This window comes from Saccopteryx bilineata, chromosome 11, assembly GCF_036850765.1.
Source record: "Saccopteryx bilineata isolate mSacBil1 chromosome 11, mSacBil1_pri_phased_curated, whole genome shotgun sequence".
NCBI lineage: Eukaryota > Metazoa > Chordata > Mammalia > Chiroptera > Emballonuridae > Saccopteryx > Saccopteryx bilineata.
Genome location: NC_089500.1, coordinates 2,068,385 through 2,080,554, shown reverse-complemented (window position 1 = coordinate 2,080,554; position 12,170 = coordinate 2,068,385). Strand labels below are relative to the sequence as shown.

Sequence of the window (12,170 nt, the reverse complement as noted above, 5' to 3'; positions counted from 1 at the left end):
GAAGCACCATGAGACGTGAGCGAGCTGAAATATGTGAAAACCTCCACCCCCGTCCCTGGTACCCAGGCCATCCTTCATGTCTGTGGTCACTCTGCCTTCGCCCATCAGGATGGAAAGGTGCATCCGCTGGACCCAGACTAGGGCGCTTCTCTGCACAAATCCTCTGTGGGGCCCTGGCCGGTTGGCTCAGTGGTAGAGCGTCGGCCTGGCGTGCAGAAGTCCTGGGTTCAATTCCCGGCCAGGGCACACAGGAGAAGCGCCCATCTGCTTCTCCACCCCTCCCCCTCTCCTTCCTCTCTGTCTCTCTCTTCCCCTCCTGCAGCCAAGGCTCCATTGGAGCAAAAGATGGCCCGGGCGCTGGGGATGGCTCCTTGGCCTCTGCCCCAGGCGCTAGAGTGGCTCTGGTCGCGGCAGAGGGACGCCCCGGAGTGGCAGAGCATCGCCCCCTGGTGGGCAGAGCCTCGCCCCTGGTGGGCGTGCCGGGTGGATCCCGGTCGGGCGCATGTGGGAGTCTGTCTGACTGTCTCTCCCCATTTCCAGCTTCGGAAAAAATACAAAAAAAAAAAAAAAAAGATTTTGAGTTTGTCACCAGTCCTGGAAACACCCTAGCTTGTTCTTGTCTCTCTCTGAACGCACTGCAGGACCAAACAGAACGTGACAGAGGAGATAGCGAGGACAAAGTCAAACGGGGACGGTTGCTGTGACTTGAATATTAACAAACCCGAGTACAGAGAACATCAGATTCCTCTTTCCCTTCAAAAGCTACAACTCTTAGCACCCAAGCCAGAGCTTTATTCTGACGCCTCTCAGCAGACCCCCATCCCATGAAGACTGGGTTTGGAATGGACTCTCTAGAATATCTTCTTCCATTGACAAAAGGGAGGTGCCCTGGCCGGTTGGCTTAGTGGTAGAGCATCTGCCTGGCATGTGGAAGTCCCGAGTTCGATTTCCGGTCAGGGCAGACAGGAGAAGCAACCCCTCCCCCTCTGCCCTCCCCCTCTCTTTCTTTCTTTCTCTCTTCCCCTCCTGCAGCCATGGCTCAAATGGTTAGAGCAATTTGGCCCCGGGCACTGAGAATGGCTCTATGGCCTCGCCTTAGGCGCTGAAATAGCTCAGTTGCTGAGCAACAGAGCAGTGGCCCCAAATGGGCCGAGCATCATCCTATAGGAGGCTTGCCAGGTGGATCCCAGGTGGAGCACATGCGGGAGTCGGTCTCTGCCTCTCCTCCTCTCACTTAATAAAAAAGGAAAAGAAAGAAAAAAGGGGGGTAACCAGAGAGCCTTCTCACCACAATCTTCACTCCACTCTATCCTGACTCCACATCAAGAACACTAGGTGGAGGGTGGTCACCATCCTATGCTCCATGGTCCTGTAGAGGCTCCCCAGCTTGAAAGCCCCAATCTGGCCTGGGCATCCATTGACCATGAGGAACTTGCCCCACAGGCAGAGACCATGGCCTATCACATTCTCTTTTGATAACGCTGCTCATCTCTTGAATAACAGCTCACATTTTAGAAAGGTCAACTGGGAACCATGAAGGGCACAAACCAGCACGGCCCAGAAAAGCCTCCGTTGTTTTCCAACAGCAAGTCAGCAACAGGGACAGGAAGTGGGTCAGTGGGAGCGATTCGTGCCCAGGTCTGCATGGTCAGTGCGTGTGCACAGCCAGGGCCACATCCTGTCACAGCATCCTTATGTGACAGATCACAGACACAGCAATATTCAATTACCATCATCTCCCTCCTAATTCCCCAGAGCCAAGGGGACCCCAGCTCATGGCAGGGGTCCATGCGCTCACCATGGGGACAGGGGCTGGAGAAGGAAGGCTGCTTTCTTGGAGGAAAGGGCATGGTATGTGCAGGGGAGAGGGGCCTGTCTGGGACTTGAACCCATGACCACCACGGCTGGCCCATGGACCTGAAAGGAATCCCCTATGTCAGCTGACACACGGAGGCTCGGGCTGGGGGTTCTGCTTGGTCACCCCACAAGGGCTACCAGTATTTTGGTTAAAGGGCTTGGTGTCTCCAGTCCCTCATTCCAATCAGCAGCACCTGAGAAAAGAGGTCCTCATCCCAGAGTTGTAAGCCACTCTCTCTAATGACGTCTGATTCCACCGTCCACACCAGCGATGGGCCTTTGGACAGTGCCTCACTGTCCAGTGTGGAGGGGTGAGCTCTGTGCCCCCCCCAGTTGCCTCACGAGTAGGTCGGGGCGCGGGTCTCCAGCTTTCTCCCCGGAACAATCGGAAAGCCAGGTCAAGTCCTTATCTTGGTCCTTCTTTATTCTTCCCGTTGACACCTAGTAACGCCTTTTAACTTTGAAATACATTCTGTCTACTTAAATTAAAATTCTGTTAGTTCATCTGAGGCCCCACCCCCACCAGTCCTATTCTGCTACCTAATCAGTGAACCCTGGCGACTATGGCCCCAGCCCCTTCACGTCCCCAAGGTTTTGATAAGAGGTTTTCATCTGATTCGGTGTAAGAGCAGTAACGATCCTGGTGGGAGTAGGGAGACGGGGGTGTGGGGCTGGGGAGGAAATGAAAAACACACAGTCAGTCACCCTCCAAAAAAAATCTTTCTTTTAACATGTGTGTATAGCTGGAGTCCACCAACGACTTGGAAAAAAATACTCCGGCCATCTTGGCATCTTTCTGAATGAACTATCTTGTGAATCATCCTAAAAACTCCTCTGCTTAAATAAATAAAAGACCACTAAAACTTCAGTGCGTGTTCAGCCAACAAAAATAAAAAACCGCCGACCAAGACAGGCTGTCCAAGGATGTGAGCCACCTCCTGGAAATGGGGGAAGAAGGTCATACAAACTTCAAGAACTCCAAGATGTTTGGTTTTGTTTTTTGTTGTTATTTTTTTTATTGATTTCAAATTTCCAATAGAATATGTCTTTATCTAAATATTTTATCACACAACCGAAACATGGAATTATTTTCTTTTCCAGAAATAGAGTTAAATACATCAATCTAGTTACAAATTCTAATATAAAGAGTACAAAATATAATGTTATAAATTGTATTTAAAAAAAAAAGAAATACAAATTCTATGGTCTTTTTGCATTTTTACGGCCTCAAAGTATAATCAGCAAAATCGATGAAGAATGAACATTCGGCCCGTCCCCTTACCCCAGGCACGCAGGGCTCTGTGGACACGAGGACCACCATCCCTCAGTCCCTCGAGGCCCTGGCCTGTCACCGTTTCCCTGTCTCTGCTCGGTGACGTCAACATCCTGTAATCAGGACTCAGCAAGTGAAAAACGGGACAGGTAGATGCTCTCAGAGAGCGTTAAGGTAAACAGGTACCAAGACACGGGTCCTTCTTCTGTGTACATTCCTGAAACTCTTGGGGGTGGGGGGGAGGGTTGGGGTCGTTTTCAAGATGGAATGTTGGTGAAGAGAACCAGTCCGTGGAAATGTGGCAGGGGGCGGGGTGGTACGTCCCTTTCCGCTACCTGTCAGACTTGTCCTCTGAGCTACACTCTCTCTCACTGGAAAGAAGAGGGCAGTTCCCAGAGGCCGTGCCCGGGAGGGGGCCCCTGCTCCTGACTGCATCCAGTGGTCCACCCTAAGGTGTGCCGAGGGACTGGGCCCACACATGCCTGTGCCTTCCTGTCGGTGTTTGTAGAACATCAGGGACCCGGTTGATTGAGTGGCCACACTGGGTGAAATCAACCTCCGTTATCTTACCAAGGAAGCCACAGGCTAACAATTCCCAGTGAAATTTCCACCTTCTCTGCAGGACGCCTATGTCTCCCTTGCTCCCAAAAATAAATATTGGGGGGACCCCCTTAAAGCACTTCATACTTTTCAAAACCAAAGAGGCAAAACCCACTTGGCTTGAAAATCTGTATAGTTTTTTTGTTTGTTTTTCTTTTTTTTGGACCAAGATGAGATCTCTTCACCTAACGTCCTAAACCCTCCCAAGAACCAGGCACAACAGGGACAGAAGAGCGGACCACTTCCCAGAGGAGAGGCCGGCCGGCCAGCCTGTCAGACGATGGAAATGTTCATTCTTCAAATTAAGGAGTGTGAGTGAATCATAACAACCTGAAAGAGGTCTCTACAAGCTCGTGGCTGGCGTGCTATTTGAAGACGACAGGGTAGTCAGTGCCGTGAGCGGGAGAGAAGTGAGGGGCGCAGCGGGCGGGGTAGGGGAGACAGATGGAGAAGCTGCGTGTAGACAACCAAACCCTTTTATTGTCTAAGTCACATTGGACACCAACACTGTAAGAATCCTGCAGGGACTCAGGGGAACAGCAGATCAGTAGAGGTAGTAGAGAGTCGGCAAACGGTCAGGAGGTGACTTACAGGAGAGATCACGCAGAAAATGTCATTCACGGAGCGGGGTGGGAGAGAGAAAAAAGCAAAAATCAAAACACATTGGCTAAATAAATAAGAAAACAAATCATTATTAAATACAATGGCAGAACAAACAGGAAGGCGTTACCAAACCAATACAATACTGGTGACCAGTGGAAGGGAAGGACCCACAGTCAGGTCCAGAGAGGACATGCTGGGGGGGAGGGCGTTCTCGGACGGCCCCCCTCGCCTCTTTAATGAACCTGGCTTCTGAGCTCTGTGCGGCTCAGGACTATCTGCACTGACTCGAGAACCGACGTTCCCTCTGTCCCCAGGGAGGACACCTCTAGCTTCGAAACAGCAAGCATGGACCGGATACCTCCATGTCCCCGGTGGGGACAGAATTTCTTTTCATAACTGCAACGCAGAGAAGCAGGCCAGGCCGACTCCCTCGCCCCGCGTGCCCCTCATGATCGCTGCTTGCTTTGCGCCAGAAAACTGAAAGTCGGGAAATGCAGAAACGATCATCACTTGGGGGAAACGGCTGAAATGATGCAAATGTGAGCCAACAGGAAGGCATCATAATGTCTCAGGTGAAGAGAGGAATGTGTCTGCCAACTTTTGCTCAAAATCGCAGGACAAGACGTTCCAGTGCCGTTGCTTGACCGTATTTTGCAAGGACATTCCTACTTGCACCAACAAGGTGGGTCATTCTGGTACATATGTGGTGTAAAAAAATATGAGGAAAAACACAAGTAGAAAATTAAATACACACACACAAGTTATATGTGCGTGTGTATGTCTATATGTATATATATAAGCTAGCCAGTTACATTGCATTGTTTCCAAGTGTTGCAAGTAACCTGAACCATCAAGTAATTTAAGTTCAGTAACAAGTAGAATCCAGAACCAAACACTAACTAATAATAACAATAATAATAATAATAATAAAATAATTCAACAAATCTTAGAACAAGAAAACCATACTTTAGGGTGTGTGTGTGTGTGTGTGTGTGTGTGTTTAAACAAGTCTTTGTATCAGAAGCCCATTTTCTATAAAAACTGCGCTAAATCCACTGAAGTAAACTGTCGCTCTCACCAGTATTAAAGGTTAAGGATAATTTCTGTACATGTAAAATTATTGCTTTTTTTGAAAAATATATTTAGCATGCTCATCTTAATCCGTTTCCTGCCTTTACAAAATTTTCACAATTAAAAAAACCTAGTAAAGCTTTTGCAAAAAATTTCACAGAACATTTTCATTCAAGGCAGCAGTAACTTTTGATAACGCATAACATCCTATGTGCAAAGATCTGAAACTCAGAAATGTGACCATCACAGAAGAGTGTCACGGTACCGGGAAAAGGAAAAATTTATATCTGTGGAATACAATGTCCACTGTGTACACTGCAAGGTTTAAGATCCTTTGTTGCGGTCCTTAACCCCCACCACAAAAACTTGCATTTGCAATGGCTGAGGAAGAGGTATATATGGCCGCCGGCACCCAGGGGCCCGGGGACCTCCGTGTTCTGGGAACGAAGGTGCTTGTCCTGGGGAGGACAGGCCCACAAAGAAAACACACCTACTTGCTGGGGTGGGAGGTGGGGGACAGGGAAGGAGTGAGAGAGGGAGAGAGAGCAGAAGGTTCCGGAGCACCAGCTCCCTTGTGGTCAGGGCCCCTGTGTATGCCCAGGGACTCGTCTACCATGACTAAAACGGTCCAGACCAGAAGGGTGCAGTGGCCAGATCACCTGCTTAAGACGGGCAGCCTTCCTTGGTGAGCGGTTTGCAGAATGTAGCCCTGTTACAAAAGGTCCTGAGAATAAACAAAGAGGCCTGCTTTTCTTAGTGTTCAATGCACTCCGTCTCCAAAGCGGAACAGAAGCCTCCTCCCCTGGCTGAGCTCCTGCTGCTCATGCTCTGAGCACAGCGGGGGAAGGGGGGGACAACTGGGATGCAAAGGGCCCCTCCTCCGAGACGACCAAACCACAGAACAGAAAGGGCCTTGTCCTCCCCCGACCCAGCCCAGTGTGCACAGAGCCAGCACGCCTCCTCCGTCCTGTCTCGTTCACAACTTCAATACCCACGCGGACAGGAGAAGCCGCAGCACCAACGCTGTGTCCAGCTCAACCCCGCCTCCGACTGTCCTGCCGTTGCCCGACAGCCTTGCGTGCATGGCTTCGCTCAGTCCAACACGCACAGGAAGCTCTTCTCCAGTGTCTCAAATGTGTCTTGAGCGACCCAGATGTCTGTGCCCCCAACCCCATGTCCACCACCACTGATCACAAGCAGCATGGAGCTGTGGTCGTCGGCCCTGCGGACGTGCACAGCATGGCGACGTGGAACTTGAGAGGAGAGTGTCTCCAGTTCACATGAACGTCTGACCAGGAGCGGCCTCACACGGCGGCAGCAGCCGCACCAGCACCGAGGTCCAGGACGGGACAGGAGGTGTCCGGTGGGGAGGACTCGGCCACTGTTCCTTGCAGGGGTGGGCACTTAGGGTCGCTGACAGGAGGCTGTGGGGACATCCAGGAGGGGGCTGCGAAGCGGTCACCAGGCACAGGGCACGCTGGCAATGAGTCTCTGGGTTCCCTTGCTGAGAGGCACTGTCTGGACTGGGCCGTCTCTGGATTAGAATGGTCGCTCACCTGGTGAGGAAAGGAGACAACAGAGAAAGAGGCTCATTCCCGCCTTTCGGTTTCTCCGTATTTCCCGTCACTTTTTTTACCAACCCCTGAGAACGAAAAGCAATGACCTCCGCTCATCAGGACATCAAAGGTCCCTGACTTCAGCTGCGCCTCGTTGCCCATGAGTGGGACTTACCCACGATGCACCTGCCTGCCCTCTGGAAGCAGCTATAGCCCACTGTCCCCACGATTCAGAGGGGGCCAGGCTCCCCGCATGGCCTCACACAGAAGTAATGGCAAACCGTGGTGTCTGAGCCGGTGCTGGGGAGAAGGCTGCACACAGGCTGGCCGGAAGGGGTTGGGGGATGGCTCAGACATGCAGAACTCTGCAGCACAAAGAGGAGGTGCACACAACGGCCCCCGGGGCAGGGCTGAATCTGTGGTCCGAGCAAAGGCAAGTGGCGCTCCCACCCAGCCCACCGAGACCTGAGCAACGAGCCCCGGTTTTCATAACGGAGCCCCACACTGGAAGAAGGGAAGGGGACCCGCCACACCAGGCAGCCAGCACGGTAACAACAGAGTCAGCACCAGCCGGCTGCCCTCAGAGAACACTCACAGGTAGTGTTGGAAGCGTCACCGTTTGAACAGCGGCGCTGACCCTCTGAGGACAAAACAGCAGGCAAGATTAATCTGACTTAACTGCATTAACCTTCCGCTGAAGGCTTGAGGGAGACCAACCACTGGAAATTAACATGCACACAAAACAGAGCCCTCCTGGAACATCCCAGGGGGTTTCCAGCTACGCCTACAGGGGCCCCAGAAACGGGGTGGGGGAGGGTGAGAAGAAGGGGGGTGTCTGGTTAACATAACAAATTCAGTGCTTGTCTTTTATTAACGTGTCAGAAAACTCCTGTTTTAAAAAGCACGCTGGCATTCATGACCAGCTGCAGAATGTCACCGTCGACATCTAGTGGACGTCAGGACAATGGTCACAGCTCTGCGTGGGGTTGGCCGTGAAGCAGGGACCGAGTATGAAATGGGAAAAGACGTCCTTCGGTAAATGGGGCACCTCCTGCAGTAAAGCAAGAAGCCTGCTACACATTTCCACATGGTGACGTCATGTCCCCGAGACAGATTGGGGATGGGGTTCACGGCACCCAGTTCTGGAGGCGTTCAAACAGGGGAAGCAGCCTTCGTGTTCACACAGAGGAAAACAGGACTTACTATCGGTTGTTAGGGGACTACCCTTGAACATCCATTCCTAAGAAGCAACTACAGGACGGGGCAAAAGCAGGTGTACACTTATTCATTTGGAAAAGAAAATACAATGATTAATAAATAATAGTGTAAGAAGAATCGCATGTTTCACCTACTCACAATGGTAAACCAGCTTCTGCCCCACTCCTATGTAGGGGGCACACCTGCTGGGGATTCCAGGAAGCGGGCCCCGAACGGGTGAGAACACGTGTCATGCGTGTCTGGATTCCGTGTACACAACACAGAATGCCAGCTAAACACCGGGATTCCTTGTCCTTTGGACCAGAAGACACAAGCTGGCGCTGGGCAGAGTACAAGAGACCAGGAGAGAGCAAACAGGCAAGTCCCTCTGTGGAGGACTGACGGCCGGAGTGTTTGACAAACATTTATTTTAGGGAGGACTGCAACAGGCAACATCTGGGGGACCCGGAATAACAAGGCTGTTAAATTCAGTACCCAAAAAATGGAGATGCATAATTGAAGAGATGGGTTCAAACAGCATCTAGTTGTTTTTGTTTTTTTAAGAGATCATTTTCACATGTTGATACATTGAAACCGAGATGTTGCTACTGAATGCAGGGTTTCTAAGCAATGTATGAAATTCACCTGAGAAATCAAGGCCAAGGGGAAACTGCAGCTCCCCCCACCCCCCACCTAGGAGCTGCAGAAACACTGAACTAAAGAGGACACTTGCTATTTGGAGAACACACACATTGTGCTGTTTCCTTCCCTCCTACATGGAGCCACCGGAAAACAAGAAGAATGCCTATTGAGAAAAGCGACTTCTCTCCTCTGCAGCATGTGCAGTGTGGGACTCCCCAAGGATGCCGAGAGAAACATCGCCTTTCTCTCAGGCACTTCCATGTGCCAGGGTACTGACTTCTGGAACTTGATGCGGTCTGGTCTTCCCTCTTCTGTCTTTATAAGGATGAGACTTGTGCTCCTGTGGTGAGGTCAAGACTATGCACACAATAAAGCCTGACCCCACCCCCACCCCGGGACACACACGGACCCCTCCCTCAGCCTTCAGAGCAAGGCTTCCATCAGGACACGTCATCTGATGCTGCTAACAATACACCTTAACTGATCACAGCACCGACCCAACAAGCCAGACGCCAGCAGGGGCCCGTGTACCGGTGGGTCACCCTGGATACATCACCCGCGACAGTCAGGACTTTTGGGTAGGTACATTCTTCCTAGAGAAAAACGAACCATGTGTTTGTTGTAAGATGTTTATTTGGCTTTCACAAAGAAGAAAACTGCTCACACAAATGAGCCCGGTTCCAAAATGTCATCTGTGAGCTGAAAATCTAAACGGGACTCTGGAAAGGGGGGCGCAGGCACGTCAGGTATGCCAGCCTGTGCGAGCTCCCGCTGTCCGCACTGTAATAATACCCACGGCTAAAAAAAAACGAGACAAATTAGCTTGCCATTGTTTTCTCGTTTCCTGTTATTTTGATTAATGGAACTATTTCTCCAGCTAAACTGTTTTAAAATAACACTTAGAATAATAAGAAATCAACAATTAATCATAGTCTTTGAATTTTGGCAAAGAATCTAAACAAATCAGAATTCTAGTGTTCGTGGTTCAGCAAAAGTTGATCATGTCATTTAAATCCCCAAACCAGGGGGTTGTGGAGGGGGGGGGAGAAGGAAGGGTTAAGTTTTCCTGGTTTTAAACTTTCATTTCATCAGAAGTAAAAATAACCTTATAATGGAGAGTCCATTTCTCCACAACACTAAAAAAAAAACAAAAACACACACATACCTCCTAGTTTTTTTTCCCTAACATCCATAGGACAATGATACCCATTTTTCAGCACATTATTTTCAAAATGTGTTCTTTCTAATGACTTATTGATGACTGCGAGAAATTAATCATCCTCACCATAAGACAAAGCACCTGAAAATGACAACAGGCATCAACTGCTCCTCACGTTTAGAATTTTTCTCGGACTCTTAGCTAACTTTATAGTTGGAATTATTGTCAAAATACACAAGCATTAACAAGGGCCTTTACGCCCAGGAACTGGAAGAACTATCCCCACAGCTGTCAAGACGTCACCCGTGAGGACGGCTCCCCACCACCAGCACCCAAACCCGTGCACAATAAATGCAAGAAGACGGGACACCTCGAAAATGGACAGTGTGACCATAACTTCCCACAAGAAACCGACTATACTCAGCCTACAGCTTTAACTCTGGTCTCAGTGAGCCTTCCCACGCGGTCCCCCAGCAGAGTGTGTCCTGAGGCACGGCCGTGCTCGGAGCGCTCACACCGCCCACGGCGTGTCCGTCACATGGGAGAGGCTGACTCTAACCGCAGGAGGGACAGAGAGACCACAACCATAAACACATCCAAAGGAAAGGATGTCCCTTCTCTTCAACGCACCTGTTCATTCTGACCTAACAAACTCGCGTCCCTTCCCGCCGACGTCCCCGGACCTCACGCTCACGGACCTTCTTCACGGCGGTGCAGGGCACGTGATTGATCTGTGAGAATGATCCCACACAGGAGACTCCCACACTCACAGGGCAATGCCAGGGCAGGCGTCCTCAGAGGGGAGGGGTACACGTCCAGATGACGTCTGCCCACTGACAGGTCTTCTCAACCGAGATCAATGCACAAGGAAACTACATTGAGATTGACAACACTGTTCCCAAACTAACATGTCCCCGTCCCTCCCTGTAAGGGGCAACCTGATCACAGCCTGCAAAACAAAACTGGACCAGACTGTCCACCAGCACACGGCCAGGGCCCGACAAGGCCGCAGACACCAAGCGCAAAAAAGCATCATGCAGCAGAGTCCCCAGCACCCCTAGCCGCAGCTGCAGGTAGGACACCCGGGGAATGTGTGTGTCTCTGTGTCTACCCACAATGCACAGCACACAAGTGCCCACCCCACACCTGGTCTCTTCCAGTCACTGAGGATGGACGTTCATTCTTCAACCACCTGACAGTCGCTCACTTCCTGACGTGGGCCAGGCAGAGTTCATATTCTGTGTTTGATTTCCCCAGCAAGACCGCAGGTGACATGAGGCTACGGTCATTATTTCATAGATGGGAAACTCGGGGGCAGTTCACAGGCGGAGAGTCCAAGTCAGAGCCATCTCCGCAAAACCCAACCTCTTAACAACCTGCACGGAGGTCTGTCGGGGCAGATGGCGCTGACCTTGCGGGGACGGAACTGTCACAGTGACGAGACACCGTGTGTCCACTTCAGATGTGTGCTAACCTGCTCGTTGAGGACATTCCTACTTGGGTCCCCAGCAGGCATCTCGGAGTGATCTGGAACTGGTTTTGTCCTTCTGCCCGGCTCCAGGCTCAGGGAGTGGGGCCTCCAGGGAGCTGGGGACCTTGAGCCAGACCTGGGGTCGACCTGCTCCCCTCAGCCCTGCACACCCCACACCCCTCCCCCAGGCTCTGCTGCCCAGTATCTCCACGTACCTGGTCTTCCCCAGCCCCACTTTGGGCCACCTCTGTCCCTCTCTCTGCTCGGCTGACCGTCCGGAACCACATCCATCCATCCCTCCTAAGTCTAACCTGACACCCCTTCTGAATATGATGCAAGGCCTTATCCCAGCTCGGGGCTCTCGACACTCTCGGGGTGAAACCCACACATTCTAACTCAGGTGCTTGGGGTCCCGCATCTGATCCCAGCACGGCCTTCCCAAGTCCCGGCTTCGGACCCATGCCGTGTCTCTGCACTGCCACCCTCTTGTCTGAACCACCCACAGACCTTTAAAACCATCAGAACAGATAAAAATATTTACTTTGTCTCCCTAACATCCGAATTGTTGCCCCAATATTACAGAGCCTGCCTGGCCCATTGTAGATGTTCACAAGACACTTAATGAATGAATAAATGATTACTGAACTAAATCCCCAAATATTGTTTCAATTACGTCATTCACATCTAGTATGAATGTCCACACCTGTCCATCCACTGCAGGAGTCATCAAACACTTGCTGC

General features: G+C 51.1%; 1 protein-coding gene across 7 annotated transcripts in view; it reads right to left on the bottom strand.

Moving 5' to 3' along the window:
- Positions 1–2,843: 2,843 nt before the first annotated feature.
- Positions 2,844–12,170, bottom strand: part of ZNF516 (zinc finger protein 516) — a 101,744-nt gene continuing 92,417 nt past the window's right edge. For all 7 annotated transcript variants that reach the window (XM_066246224.1, XM_066246228.1, XM_066246225.1 and 4 more), the window contains exon 4: positions 2,844–6,960. In XM_066246224.1, the coding sequence (XP_066102321.1) occupies positions 6,944–6,960 (17 nt within the window). In that variant the 3' untranslated portion in view covers positions 2,844–6,943. The remainder of the gene's footprint in view (positions 6,961–12,170) is intronic.